This window comes from Myxocyprinus asiaticus, chromosome 17, assembly GCF_019703515.2.
Source record: "Myxocyprinus asiaticus isolate MX2 ecotype Aquarium Trade chromosome 17, UBuf_Myxa_2, whole genome shotgun sequence".
NCBI lineage: Eukaryota > Metazoa > Chordata > Actinopteri > Cypriniformes > Catostomidae > Myxocyprinus > Myxocyprinus asiaticus.
In genome coordinates, this window is record NC_059360.1 from 18,681,640 (window position 1) to 18,697,566 (window position 15,927).

The 15,927-nt window shown below is 37.5% G+C and overlaps 2 protein-coding genes across 4 annotated transcripts in view; both read left to right on the forward strand.

The window, feature by feature from the left end:
• colec11 (collectin sub-family member 11) overlaps positions 1-15,927 on the forward strand; it is a 284,310-nt gene that overhangs the window by 80,199 nt on the left and 188,184 nt on the right. The gene's annotated exons all lie outside the window — the stretch shown is intronic.
• LOC127455029 (unconventional myosin-VI) overlaps positions 1-15,927 on the forward strand; it is a 103,215-nt gene that overhangs the window by 61,692 nt on the left and 25,596 nt on the right. Inside the window, exons 14-25 of one of the 3 annotated variants that reach the window (XM_051722560.1) lie at positions 158-249; positions 494-566; positions 3,692-3,819; positions 5,240-5,335; positions 5,578-5,748; positions 7,448-7,486; positions 7,661-7,754; positions 9,352-9,482; positions 11,094-11,171; positions 11,309-11,438; positions 11,604-11,694; positions 12,234-12,384. In XM_051722560.1, coding sequence (XP_051578520.1) covers positions 158-249; positions 494-566; positions 3,692-3,819; positions 5,240-5,335; positions 5,578-5,748; positions 7,448-7,486; positions 7,661-7,754; positions 9,352-9,482; positions 11,094-11,171; positions 11,309-11,438; positions 11,604-11,694; positions 12,234-12,384 — 1,274 coding nt within the window. Of the gene's footprint in view, positions 1-157; positions 250-493; positions 567-3,691; positions 3,820-5,239; positions 5,336-5,577; positions 5,749-7,447; positions 7,487-7,660; positions 7,755-9,351; positions 9,483-11,093; positions 11,172-11,308; positions 11,439-11,603; positions 11,695-12,233; positions 12,385-15,927 lie in introns of those variants that run through there. The other 2 variants (XR_007899620.1, XM_051722562.1) reach the window with 2 other exon arrangements.

Below are 15,927 nucleotides of genomic sequence, written 5' to 3' on the forward strand. Positions count from 1 at the left end.
ATGAGGTTGAGTAAATGAACTATTTGGGTGAACTATTCCTTCAATGATAATTGGCTTTCACTAACAGTGTCTCAGTAATAGTATAACTGTTAAATGCCTTTAGAGAAATAACTAGCACATGAATCATTTTTTTTTTATTTTTTATATTCCTGTTCAGAGTATTTCGAGCACAACAGCTTCGAGCAATTCTGCATCAACTATTGTAATGAAAAACTACAGCAGTTTTTTAATGAACGCATACTGAAGGAGGTGAGTCATCAGTGTTATTGGGATGTTTAGTATTGATCAGTGACTCATGACTATGCCCTTTTTAAAATTGTCACTTGAAGCAATTTAATCTGCATCCTTCATTCAGAACAAGCACAAAACTCCTGTGATTTAATGATTCCAATTTAACTTCTTTTGAGATGTTCCTATTCCAGCATCATGAGTTAAATGTTTGCCTTCTTCAGCAAAACCTGATGCACACTTATCTTGTGTTTTTCCTTCCCAGGAGCAAGAGCTGTATCAGAAGGAAGGCCTGGGAGTGAATGAAGTTCATTATGTGGATAATCAGGACTGCATAGGTCAGTGTCCCTTTGGCTGCAAATATTAATGACCTTCCTCCATTCTATTCATTACTGGATGCACTATGTCTCATAGACTGCTTCTTAAATATAACGAAGCCCTCTACATATGGAAATGCTAAGGTCTCTGAGTTTACCAACACACAAACGCTCATGGCCATTAATGTAATACATATCAGAACAAATGCTCATGTCATTTTTTAACAGTTTGTTGCTGAACCTCTGGGAATTCTGGTCTTGATAATTAAAAAAAACTGTCCCAATGTGACAGAGCTATTTATATACACCAAAATAAATAGTCTTTACATGAATCGTGGCTACTTTAAAATGTCTCTTTCTCTCTGGACAATATATACACTACCAGTCAAAAGTATGGACACACCAACTCATTCCATAGTTTTACATACTGTAGTATTACATACAGTAGTTTTACCCAGCTTATTCTGTGCTGACAGCTCTCGGTAAGTGTTTGGAGTGCGCTGCCTGAAGTTACAGGTGTGCTGCACAGACTACAGACTCTTAAGAACATGAAAGTATTACGTTGAATTGCTCTGACGGTAGGAAAACTCCTTATTATGGATTTTATGTACAGGTCTTTTTATAATCAATCACACTATACTAACACATTTAATTGACAGCCCTACTATTTGCCTCATTTAAGAATAATAGTTATAATCAGTCATCAAAATTTTGAAATAATTAGGGCTGTCAATCGATTCAAATTTTCGAGAGTTGGCGATTAAATTAATTGCATATATCAATATTTGCTGAGAAAGGCCCCCAGATAAGGATAATTCAATATATAATAATCAAAATCATTGTAAATATATATATAATAAATATAATAATTCAAATACATTATATTGTTGTGGCAGATGAGTGAAGCATATATTCGACAATACAAAAAGTGTTTTTTGAAGTCAATATAATTTTTTTGTTTTTTTCCCATATGATTGAACATAAGCCTATAACTGGCCCGTGGTAGAAAAATGTCTTATGGAATATATGTCCAGCAGGGGCATGATTAATTGCGTACATTTTTTAACGCATTATTTTTTTATACAATTAATAGCACTAAATTAACATGTTAAATCGACAACCTTAGTAATAACTCAAATGGAAGTATGGTAATTATGTAGTGACCGAAAATTTTTAAACAAATCAAAACTATATTAGATTTTATTTTAGCCTAGATTACAGCTCTGCACACTTCGTGCATTCTCTTAATTACCAATAATACCAATTTCTTGAGGTATCCAGGTATGCTTTTTGAACAGTTTTCCCATGTATGCTTGGCACTTGTTGGCTGCTTTGCCTACACTATCCAGTCCAACTGACACATAAACCTTAATTTTTTAAGAAATTAATATTTTGGCACAATTTATTTTTGTCTACAAAACTTATGCCAAGCATTTGAGCCTAAAATATACAGTAGATTAAAAGATTTTTAAGATTAGAAACATTTTAGTCAAGTTTTTCAAAACTTTTGACTGGTAGTGTACCTTGGATGAATATTCCAGAGGAAAACATGGCAGAAATGTATACTGGGTGCCAGAGATAACACAGGAATGAATCCTGGGAGGGAGAACTCTCCCACTCCTGAACTCTCTAGAGAGGGATTAGGAGATAAGATGAAAGCTGCTCTGTTTTAGTTTTTCGGTGCTGTCTCTAAAGGTGATTGCTCTAGCAGTGCAGTCTGACCCTATTCGGCCCCTCAGAAACAGTAAGTCTGTTCAGTCTCAGGGCACACAATAAAATCTCAAGCTGGTTCACTGAATGCAAATACTATCACTGGGTCTGCAGAGGTATTGTGAGGACCCACTTTAAAGACCAGCTGTGGGATAAACACTTCCGAATGCCAAGGGCTATTCACAAAGAATTGTATGCCAAGATCGGACCTTTCATTTGATCCAGTCATATCAAGCTATCGCACACTCCTAACACATGCACAAATGGTCAAAACATGTCATCGTTTTGCGAATAAACTGTTCAACTTAATGCGCATTTTAACTCATGTGAAACTCTAGAAAATCCACCTCCTCCTAGCGCATAAAATGTATGCAAATTTTGAGAGTTTATTTGCATATCAAATATTTCCTTTCAGGATTTCTTATGTGCAATTTGAAAATTTGCATACATTTTTTGGATGGAAACCCAGCTTGTGTAATACTTTGTTTGGAAAATATATAAAAAAAAAAGCATTGTTGTTACATATTGTTTTTTTTTCTAAGAAGGAACTAAATGCATTTTGACAGGAAAAGTATATGTAGAATCAAATTTAAGTACTTATAAAATCTGTGATTAATCGCGATTAACTATGAAAAATCATGTGATTAATCATGATGAAATATTTTAATCGACTTTGGCAACTTGTTTTTTTCTTGTGTTAAGCATTAATCTAATACAGTTTTTTGAGGTTTAAGCTTACAATTTTTCTGCACTGAGATCTGCGCATTCCACCCCCCCCCCCCCCCCCAAAAACGAACCACCTCCATTTTTTTCCACCAGTTGTCGAAGTATCTTCAACAGAACAGCTTGTATGACTTCGCACAGCATGCAGGTGGCTTAAAATTACATCCCACCCCTCTGATGCAGTTTGTGCAGTACATGAGTAGGTGTGCGACACCTGCATCACAGATGTCACTTCTATTCCAATGGGAAAGACTCGCTTGTTTGCGCTTTCAGCAGTTTTGCTTTTCTAAATTCTCCCAATAGTAATTCAACACATGTCCTTGTGACTTGGAAATGGACTTGCAGGTCCTTTCCCTGCATGTCTCCTCATCAATCACCTCGCATTTATACTCTGGTGTCTGCTCATGCAAATACAGCATCGCGCTTGTATCCGCACCTCTCTCACCCGCACATGTCTCAGATGAATTATGCATACGATGGATGCCTTCGCACTGATTACCAGCAACTTTGAACTGTGCCCACTGACTTTGCATTTGTCCATTAAACTTGCTGAGTTCTACATCACTTTAGACAATACCTTTTGTACAGGGATTGAATATGTTAATCCATGTTATTCACTTCTGCTCACTTTCATTTGCATGAAAAGTTTTGGTAATCAGTCCCAAACTTCTCCCTATGACATTAGATTCAGTTATTGTGTGTTTGCTTGGCAGATCTGGTTGAGGCAAAGTTGGTGGGTATCTTGGATATTCTGGATGAGGAGAACCGTCTTCCCCAGCCCAGTGATCAGCACTTTGCAGAGGCGGTTCACAGCAAGCACAAAGATCATTTCCGTCTCAGTGTAAGCTGTGATTTGATTCTCTCTAACAGTCATGTCTGTATATAATATAAGAAAGCTTAAAGGAGTAGTTCATGCAACAATGAATATAGTTTTTTTTAACTCAAAAAATATAATTGAGGAAATATAAAGAGAGGACATAACAGGATAAATACATAAGAAATGTGCAACATATATAACATATAATACAGTGTGTGAAACAATGAAAATTCTGTCATCATTTCATCAGGTCATTCCAAACCCGTAAGACTTTTCTTTTTTTGTTGTTACACAAAAGGAGATGTTTTAATTCTGTGGTCTGCTTATCAAAAGAAGTATCATTAAAGGGGTAGTTCACCCAAAAATTTAAATTCCCTCATCATTTTCTCATCCTTATGCTATCCCAGATGTTTATGACTTTCTTTTTTCTGCAGAACGAAAACAAAGATTTTTAGAAGAATATTTCAGCTCTGTATGTCCATACAATGCAAGTGAATGGTGGCCAGAACTTTCTAAGGTCCAAAAAGAGACATAAAGACAGCGTTAAAGTATTCCAAATGACTCCAGTGGTTAAATCCATATCTTCTGAAGCGATATAATAGGTGTGTGAGAAACAGATCAATATTTAAGTCCCTTTTTACTATAAATTCTCCTCCCTGCCCATTAGGTGGTGATATGCACAAAGAATGCGAAAACAGAAACGAAGAAGAATGTGAAAGTAAAAGTTGAGATTTATAGTAAAAAAAGACTTAAATATTGATCTGTTTCTCACCACACCTAGTAAATTATGACAGATTGTTCATTTTTAATTAACTACCCCTTTAAGCCACATAATAGTTGTAAAACAAGTGAATATCAGGAAAAAATGTCCTGGTCATATTTCAACCCCAGAACTAAGAAATTATATTTTGCATTAAGAAAATTTAGAGCCTGTTTTTGTACTATTGATATTTCACATTTTCCTACCAAATTTGCATTACTGTAATTCCAAAAAAGTCGTGAAAATCATCCTGTCCTGACACATGGAGTTTATATTTTATTTGATTAAAAACAGCATAAAGTAAACATGACCCATTGTATACTGTACTTACAAATGTACTTTACAATTTAAATAATCTTTTTTATTATATATATATATATTTTTATATTACAGATGGCAATTGTGAATTGGGTTCATAATTGTAATGAGAATAATGTCACAATGTAAAAAATCTTAACGGTGCTAAACAAAGGCTTCATTTTCTTTATGCAAAGTATTATGTCTCACTTTTACCTCTGATTTTGAGCTGAAATATGACCCAAATGTTTCCTTACAGTTTTTGTGAGAGTCACGCTGACATTCTAACAATGTCAAGATCCAGATACAGTATGATAGCAATCCTAAAACTACATCTGTAAGATGGTTTTTGTGGGATGTTTAATTTTCTGTGGGCTGTTTTTTCAGGTGCCCAGGAAATCCAAGCTTACAATCCATAGAAATTTGAGAGATGACGAAGGTTTCATCATAAGACATTTTGCTGGTGCTGTGTGCTATGAGACTGTAAGGACCCCATTTACTTACTTTATTCATAATAATTTTATGAATGGAAACTATCTTATTGTTTTAATTCTATAATATGAAAGTCATTAACATGGCTTAATTATTTTCTGCCACACTGAAGATTGGTGCCTTGGGGGAATCCCTTTGGCAAAGTTGTTGGTTTTTCCGAGTAGTGTTTGTGTATGTGTGAGGCTGACTTTGTGTTTATTTCTGTGCCCTGTGGGGTGTGTGTGTGTGAGCAGACCCAGTTTGTGGAGAAGAATAATGATGCCCTCCACATGTCCTTGGAGAGCCTGGTGTGTGAGTCGAAGGACAAGTTTATCCGGGATCTCTTTGAGAACAACTCCAATTTCAAGGACTCCAAGCAGAAGGCTGGCAAACTCAGCTTTATCAGTGTGGGAAACAAATTCAAGGTGAACCTATCCTTTGTCTTAGATATACTCTCCTAATGGCCAGAAAACACACTTTGTGAAAAGAGTTAACAATCTTACAGCTGAAAACATCTTTTTTTTAAGCATTCATGGCTTTAGAATATTGAATATAGACTTTCCTCAGATTAGGAGTTCCTCTAAGGTGTATCTTTGGTCCTTTGTAGATTTTGTTTTGTGGGACTAGGTATTCATTTAGTTTTTTTTAATTATTTTTTTTACGTTTTTTTTTTCTTAGTTCATGTAGATTTTAAAAGCTTTGAGAGATGTCTGACCTCTTGCCTGGTGACCAAATACCTTCTAACTGTTTTGCCCTCTCTCCATCCTCCTCTCTTAGACTTCCTCCTGTTTCTTCAACCTTTCTCTGAGAAAAGCAGTAATGTTTGGGGGCTGAAATAATTGTAGAATACCAGAAACAATGGAAAAAAAGTGAAAAAACTGAAGCTTTTGTAGGGTAAGCCTGGCTGAAATATTCAGTGCCGGCACCACAGGGTCACTTACAATGTGTCGACCTTTCACCTCATAAATAAATACAGATTCTAGTGTGTTCCCTCCCTTCTCCTCTGATCTCCTTCACCCACCTGGTCCATTGCTATGTCTTTGTGTGAAAGTGGCTGTCTTTGAGACTACATTGCTAAAGAAATCATACTATAAAAAAGTCATACTGTTATAGAGCCTTCTTTATAAACATAACCCATTTCATTTAAATTGATTGCTTTAAAGGGGTCATATAAAGACAAATCCAGTTTTCTCCTTTTTCTAATAAAACAGTTCAAGAGGCTATAATATTAAAACATACTGTAACTTTCAAAGCACAAAACTACTCCCCAATCCAAAAAAGACAATTTATTGAAACTAAGCTTAAAAAAATGGCCTGTTCTGAACATCCTTAAGTTTTGGAGGTAATAAGGAGAAAGTAGGCAGTTTTTGAAGTATGGGGCAGTGCAAACTAGGGATTGGCATTTCGATTAATTTTGTAGTTGAGTACTCTAACTTACTTGTAATTTAGAATTTAAGTTCAACCTTCAGCTGTATCATATTAAGTGATACAATCACAAATTAATTGATTCGATTATGTGTACATTTTTAGGACAACTAACGGCAATGTTTAGGTGAGAACATTGTTTCCTTATGGCAGGAAAGGCACAAAGGGAAATCTAATTAAAATATTCGAGTAGTGTTTTTACAAACCGAATATTTAAAGCTGAACAAGTACCCGATTAATCGATTACTGCATGTCTACATCCATAGTGCAAACTATATTTGACCTGACTGCAAACCCACAGCCCGCGAGTAAGCTCAGAAAAGTGCTGTTGCTCATTTTACATGCGAAGAGGGTATATTAGAATAGAATTGTCCCTTTAATTCTAAGTGTGATCGAGAGGGTAGAAAATGGTCATGCCAAAAACCATGACTGCACAAAAATCTGACTGAGATATGATCCCTTTAATAACCACAACATATTAAGTGTGTTGAAGATAGCAAGATGCTTAGACCTGCATATTTGAACCAATCACTGGCACAATGCATGTCTGTACTGTATATGTCACAAGGTCTGATACCGTTTGCATGGCAGCACAACTGTACAGCTTTGTTTATAGACTTACTTTTAGCAAGAACAGATGCTCTGAACTGAAATTCATGAGACCCACTCTAACGTTTGTCTTCTGATTAACTCTCACAGACCCAGCTGAACCTTCTACTTGAAAAACTTCGCAGTACGGTGAGTAATGTTTTATTTATTTTACAAATGGTGCCCACAGATATTGGTTATCTAAATCCTAAAGCAAAACATTATGACACAATTTTTAACCATAATCAGACAACACTCATTTATCACTATGCGTTTATCTGTTAAAATGTAATAAACTGGCATATATATATATGTTTTATAAAGGGCTCTAGTTTCATCCGCTGTGTAAAGCCCAATCTAAAGATGGTCAGCCACCAGTTTGAAGGAGCCCAGATTCTGTCTCAGCTGCAGTGCTCTGGTATGTAGGTTGTTCCCAACTGCTCACGCTGCACTGCAGGTAATGCTTCAAATGTTTCAATTTAAGAAAACCCATTACAAATACACACTGCTCATCAGTCGCAAGTTCTCTTTTAAACAAATACCCAAATTGCCTATGGAGCGGCCATTTTAAATGTGAGCTCCACTGATTTTTCATTATCTTTTTGAGGTGACGTTACCACATGAGTGTTTTAGAGGTTGAGGTGATTGCGTTTTATAGGCTATTTGCAAAGTTTTAGAAATAAACTTTCTGGTGGTACAATGAGTAGGCAAAAGACAAGTATAGATCATAATTTGAGTTGCACTATCATGTCAGCTAATCATCTACTAAATTAGTTGTTGCTTTGGGCCTGTGTTGACTAGTTGTAATTCACTTGATATCAGTTCAATGTAGGGCTGTGAATCGATTTTTTTTTTTTTTTAACTAATTAATTGCACAGTTTTCTGTGATTAATCGCAATTAATCATGGCACATGGTACATTAAACAACCTTAAAATCTAATCATAAATACAGTATATTTACTTTATACTTTGTCTCAAAGAACTTGCAAGAAATTGGTAAGTCATCATTTATTTTAAATATTTAAATATAAACATGTTAAAATGTTCAGTGTTCAGTTGCGGAAAGAGTTAATAAATATTTTTTTATATGTACAGTATACATGCCATAAAATCAGTGGACATGCTGTAATTAAAATTGGGTAAAATCTTCTACTGTTTTCCAGTGGACTTTTTAATAATATCAAATGGGAAGATTCAATATATTATTAGCTTTATTGGCAAGGTAAAAGTATGTGTACATTGCCAGTGCATTGTAAGACACTATATATACAGATATAAAACATTGAGTGCTGAAGTGTAATTTGCTGAAGTTTAAAATCTCAACACTATTATTTTCTCTGGCTGCCAATCAGTCTCTATTGCACACAGGCTGGGTCTCTCTCTTTCGGGCGATGTGAAGAGATATGGCAGCTTGCCCGCTTGTCCTTGAAAGGACAGACCTTGTCACACAATTCTTCAAACATAGCCCTTAGCATTCGGAAGTGTTTAACCCACAGCTGGTCATTAAAGTGGGTCCTCACAATCCGCCAGAACAGTTTTGAGCATGGCCACTTCTAGGTATCGGTAGTCTGGCGGCGTGTGGGCAAAGCAGCCATTTCAGCCCTCATTATATCAGATATTACACTTATTCTGCAGCGTCTCCTGGCAGCATTTAATTAACCTGGCAGCATTTAATTAAACTAGGTACAATTGCTCCAATCCTGCAAATAAAACTCTACCCGAAGCAAGGAGATCATTCAGCTGCTCCCTCAAGATATACGCATGACAAAGTGGATGGAAACGCACAACAATTAGTATTTCCTTTAGTCGTAAAAAATGCTGAACATTTCGATGGAAACCCAACTAATGGCACGTATAATGTTCAGGCACAGGTTGAAAACACATTACAAAGAAAAAGATGTTGGTTCTTGCCTTTACCTTCATGCCTCAGCTGCAGACTTTAATATACTGTATATGCTTTTGCTGTTGCTGTATTGTCACTGGATGCGTTATCTGTCCTTCTCTTCTCCTCTCAGGCATGGTATCAGTGCTGGACCTGATGCAGGGCGGCTTCCCTTCCCGAGCTCCATTCCACGAGCTCTACAACATGTACAAGCAATACATGCCCAGCAAACTCACAAGACTTGATCCTCGACTCTTCTGCAAAGTAAACTGCTTAGATTTTTTGTAATCTTATATTAATATTAGTTTCATTGCTTTAATGTTTTTATTATTAATGGTGCTTGCTAAGGGCTACTTAATGTTAGGGATTTCAACACAATTCCCTAAAAAAGTGTTTAACTTCAATTTATAATTCAGTCCCGCACCATTTTTGCCACTGAAATGAATGCTACCTCAAATCAAGCTGCTTTTTTGAGGAGAAGTGTGCTATCGGACTTATGATTTTCACTTTGTGGACAGTATAAAAAGCAATAAAAATCTAATATACTTGAGCTGGCTCTACACTAGCTGATTTTTCCAATGATTTTCAGGTGTTAGCTCCATTACATGGGGCAGTGGTGGCTCAGCGGTTAAGGCTCTTGGTTAAGGCTCTGGGTTACTGGGCTCAGCGGTTAAGGCTCTGGGTTACTGATCAGAAGGTTGGGGGTTCAAGCCCCAGCACTGCCAAGATGCCACTGTTGGGCCCTTGAGCAAGGCCCTTGACCCTATCTGCTCCAGGGGCGCCCAAACTCTGATTAAAATCCATTGTGATTCAGTCATTCTGCAGAAATAATGCAAAAGCAACTAATGACGAATGAAAATAACCTTGATGGACATTTTACAGTTTTGGTGCATTTTAAAATATAACCTTGTGAAATTGAACCATGAAGAATATGCAACACTGTAACTATTTTTGCCCCTGTTTCAGAACAATCAAGCAGGCTACAGTTCTGAAAAAAACCCAAATCACTCTATTACAATCACAATTTTACTCATGTTGTTATTTTGTGAGAGATAGATAGTTGCAGTGAGTCATTATGTGTGTCAGCCCTCCACCATTTTTAATTGGCAAGTGTGTCATACCTCTGACTGAAGAGAGCGTGATCTCAGCAAAACAGTCTGCATGTGTTACACCCTTGGCCCAAAACGCGTTGCTTTGAGTCTGCTAGTGTAGATCCAGCTTTACATAGTAGGAGGAACCCAAGCCATATCTTGGAACCAGAATATCATGGAGTCTTGGGGGTGGGATATTTTGACTCAGTTGCCTAGCAATCATGAAGAACACGCTAGCATCACACAGAAACATGCTAAACGCCACCTTAGAAACAGCATAGGAATACCCTGGCAACAACCCACAACACCCTAACATCATGGTGGTGAGTTTTGCACAGGCAGGCACCACTCACATTTTTACTGTGAAAATCTAGTGAAATGGATGTTCTTATCTACATAATTACAATAATGTAAGTATGATAGACCGTGGCTAGCTGAATTATTTTTAGAAAAGATTATGTGACCCTTCATATTATTTTGCAAAAGCATGCACTGAGTAATCCCTCATTAATTTGCATGACAAATGATAGTGCTTTATCGTTAGTACTTACAGATGCATTTGGAAGCCAGATTGCTTTTTAATCATACGTTGGTGGTTAAATATAAAGTATTTACTTCATCACAAAAATGTTCACATAGATTCCACAGTAATATATGAGAGGGTTGCAATTATTTATACTTCATCATTTTAATGATTACATCATGCCTGGAATACACAAAGCCTCAAGTATAATAATTTAATAGGATCTGTGCCTTTGTCTGAATGTATACTCTCCTTCACTAGGCTCTGTTTAAAGCACTGGGCCTAAACGAGAACGATTACAAGTTTGGATTGACCCGGGTTTTCTTCCGCCCTGGAAAGGTAATAATTTCTCATGAGGTTTAGAATAATAGAAAGCTGTTAAGACCGCAGTCCCGTTCCATTAAGCATTAGGACATATGGGAACTTCATAACTGAGAATCCAGATACATAAATCTCTATGTGTGTATATGTCTCAGTTTGCAGAGTTTGACCAGATCATGAAGTCTGATCCGGAGCACCTGGCTGAGCTTGTAAAACGGGTCAATAAGTGGCTGGTGTGTAGCCGCTGGAAGAAGATCCAGTGGTGCTCGCTGTCAGTCATTAAATGTACGTCACCCTTGATAACCTCAGGAAAACTGGCCATAGTAAAGCAATTAGAGGGATTCCACACCCTGTAACACTTCTTATCCCTCCCATTCACTTAAATATTGTTATAGTTTGATGTTATTTTATGTGCAAGCATCTTTTTCCTGTCCATTTACTTTGCTTCAGTGAGAAACAAAATGAAGTACAGGGCTAGAGCCTGCATCAAAATTCAAAAGACAGTTCGCATGTGGCTGTGCAAAAGACGACACAAGCCTCGGTATGTACAAACACCAGCACACTCCTATTACTGAATGTCATTTCTCAAGTAATACAAACCCAGCATGAGGGGACATTTTTGGGGTCCATTTTCAAACACATATCAATGTGGTTCCAGTGTTGTGCACCATACAGAATTGAAATGAGGTAGCGGGTGCAGAATTTGAATTAAGTATGAATGTAAGGAAGTATAATTAAAATGGAAATAAGTTCTTAGAAATACTGTTTTTTTTTCTTCAGTATTTATTACCCAAAAAGATGTTATCATAAACACACTTTTATTATATAATAAAAGAAATGACATTTTATGGACTTTGCTGCTTATTGAATTTCTTTGAATGTAATTCAATAAATTCCTCTTCCTGCCATTCCACTTCAAATTCCAGTTCAGTATCTTGTGGGGTGTAACCAATAAAATTTAAACTCATAAATTGAATTGGAGCCGGTTCTTAAATTGCAAAAACTGTATTGCTTGCATCTAGTATTTGTGTTTTTGTAAAGCTGTTGGTGACTAATCTGAATTCTGCATTCATACGGCAGCATTGATGGCCTGGTGAAGGTGAAAAATTTGAGGAATAGGATGGAGAAGTTCAACGAGGCTGTGAATGGACTCAAGGAGGGCAAACAGGAAATGAGCAAACAGGTCGAGGATCTGGCCACCTCCACCGACGGCCTCATGTCCAAGATCAAGGTGAGGCTTTCCACTGGAAAACATTTACTGTACATTTAAATGTATGCATTTGTCAGACGCTTTCATCCAAAGTGACTTACAGTGCATTTATCTTTTAAGCTTGGATCACTGGCTGGCCCACAGAGAAAAATATAATCTACATATTAATAACTACAGTTTTGATCAACAAAATATTTATAATTTTAAGGCTTAGAAGCTGTACTTTACAATGCATGTAGGCATTATGACCAAAACTATTGGTCACAATAGTGCCAAAAAAGTGCTTTGAAATTTGCAGACAAATCAGAAGTGTTCCGTTTTGATAATTTATTAATAATTCTGCACTGTACATATTATTGTAATCTGTAAAAGCATCAAGCTGATCAAGTAGCCATGTGTCATATGTCGTTGGAAAGGTCTTAAAGAGTAGAATATATGCAGCCAATTTGTTTTATTCTGACAAAAATATAGCGAGTAATAGCTAAGTACATGTCTTTAACATACAGTGCATTCAGAATATATTTAGACCCCTTCATTTGTTTCACATTTTGTTGTTATAGCCTTATGCTAAAATGCTTTATATTATTTTTTTTTCACATCAATCTACACTCCATACCCCATAATGACAAAGCAAAAACAGTTTTTTGATAACTTTGCAAATTTATTAAAAAGAAAAAACTGAAATATCACACTGACATAAGTATTCAGATCCTTAACTTAGTACTTAGTTGAAACACCTTTGGCAGCGATTACAGCCTCAAGTCTTTTTGGGTATGACGCGACAAGATTTGCACACCTGAATTTGGGGGTTTTCTGCCATTCTTCTCTGCAGATCCTCTCAAGCTCTGTCAGGTCGGATGGGGACCATAGGTGAACAGACATTTTCAGGTATCTCCAGAGATGTTAGATTAGGTTCAAGTCCGGGCTCTGGCTGGGCAACTCAAGGACATTCACAGAGTTGTCCCTAAGCCACCCTTGCATTGTCTTGGTTGTGTGCTTAGGTTCATTGTCCTGTTGGAAGGTGAACCTTCAGCCCAGTCTGAGGTCCTGAACCCTTTCCTTGAACCGTGACCAGTCCCCCAGTCCCTGCCACTGAAAAACACCCCCACAGCACGATGCTACCGCCACTATGCTTCACCGTTGGGATGGTATTGTGCAGGTGATGAGCGGTGCCTAGTTTCCTCCAGATGTGACGCTTGGAATTGAGGCCAAACAGTTCAATCTTCGTTTCATCAGACCAGAGAATTTTGTTTCTCACAGTCTGAGAGTCCTTTAGGTGCTTTTTTATGTGTCTTGCACTGAGGAGAGACTTCCGTCTGGACACTCTGCCATAAAGCCCAGATCGGTGGAGTGCTGCAGTGATGGTTGTCCTTCTGCAAGTTTCACCCATCTCCACACATGATCTCTGGAGCTCATCCAGAGTGACCATCGGGTTCTTGGTCACCTCTCTTACCAAGGCCCTTCTTCCCCGATTGCTCAGTTTGGCCGGACGGCTAGCTCTAGGAAGAGTCCTAGTTGTTCCAAACTTCTTATATTTAAGAATTATGGAGGCCACTGTGCTCTAGGGAACCTTCAGTGCAGCCAAACTTTTTTTGTTGCCATCCCCAGATCTGTGCCTCGACATAATCCTGTCTTAGTGCTACCACCGCTATGCTTCACCGTTGGGATGGTATTGCGCAGGTGATGAGCGGTGCCTAGTTTCCTGTAGACATGATACTTGGAATTGAGGCCAAACAGTTCAATCTTCGTTTCATCAGACCAGAGAATCTTGTTTCTCACAGTCTGAGAGTCCTTTAGGTGCTTTTTTTATGTGTCTTGCACTGAGGAGAGACTTCCGTCTGGACACTCTGCCATAAAGCCCAGATTGGTGGAGTGTTGCAGTGATGGTTGTCCTTCTGCAAGTTTCTCCCATCTTCAAACATGATCTCTGGAGCTCAACCAGAGTGACCATCGGGTTCTTGGTCACCTTTCTTACCAAGGCCCTTCTTCCCCGATTGCTCAGTTTGGCCGGACGGCTAGCTATAGGAAGAGTCCTAGTTGTTCCAAACTTCTTCCATTTAAGAATTATGGAGGCCACTGTGCTCTTGGGAACCTTTAATGCAGCCAAACTTTTTTTTGTTGCCTTCCCCAGATCTGTGCCATGACATAATCTTGTCTCTGAGCTCTGCAGGCAGTTCCTTTGACCTCATGGCTTGGTTTTTGGTCTGACATGCATTTAAAGGTGTGAGAGCTTATATAGACAGGTGTGTGCCTTTCCAAATCATGTTCAATCAGTTGGATTTGCCACAAGTGGACTCCAATCAAAGTGTAGAAATATCTCAAATATGATCCAGAGAAATGGGATGCACCTGAGCTAAATTTCAAGTGTCATAGCAAAGGGTCTGAATACTTATGTTAATGTGATATTTAGGGGTCTGAATACTTTCTGAATGCACTGTACATGTTACATGTAAATAGGTGTTACTTATAAGCCATGTTTTGCTTATAACTTCACAAAAAAATAAACAGAACATAAAATAAAACATAACATTATTAAGAGGAGGGGATTTCCGTTAAAACAAGCCCACACACACGTAATTGGATGAATAGATCATTAGATAATCCACACAAAGCACAATGTGCACACAGCACATAATGTGCTATCTGGCTAAAAACGCATTAGATTCCTGGAACAGATGACTTCATCGGAAATTATGTAGTACATTGTTTGCATCATGGAATGCTAAACCAATCGTATTAGGATTCAGATTGCTGCAAACAGGGGTGGAAGTCATCCATATATGGGCAGAGAGGATTGTTCACTCTAATTACATATGGCCACCAGGAGATGGCACCAAGTACATGACACAGACTCAGGGATGCCTCAAATGACACAGAATGGAACTGAATCAGATCTCGTTACTCATGCCTGCATGATTTAGAGAGACAGCATACCTTTAGTCATTGTTGTATTTGCATGTAAAATGTACAATTATAGTTTTATTTGCTTTTGGACACGGAGACATTTTTGGACACTAGGATAAATTATATCTGTAATGCTATAACTTTTGATTACTTTGTCGTATCAACACAAAATTACCTTCTTTACACCCTGAGTTATACAGTATAATGTCAAATCAGGAAAATAAGAAAAAAGTAAATTTTTGGCTCATGTTTTTGTGATTTTTCATCAGTTTCTTAGACTGAGAGTCTCATAATTTATCATAATCTATATCAAGTTTTCTTTAAAATGATACCAAAAAATTGGCCCTCATTATTTTTTTGTAGAGAAAATTGCATTCTGCATAATTTCTAACACTCAAAAAGCAGAGTAAATAAATACAAATTATGCAAATCGCAGTCTGACAATAAGATTTCTCTCTGTGCAGCTCATCGTTGACTTTCGTGTCACTCTCTGTCAAGTCGATGTTCAAGACTTTGCCGCATTATGCCATTTCTAGTGTTGACATCTTTCCTTCCTTTTTCAGCTGTTACAAATTGAATCAGTATATGCATTGTTTTATTCTCTGCGTGGAACCCGACCTCATCTTTCAGGCTCAGAGTGCATTATTGACGTGGAGCTTG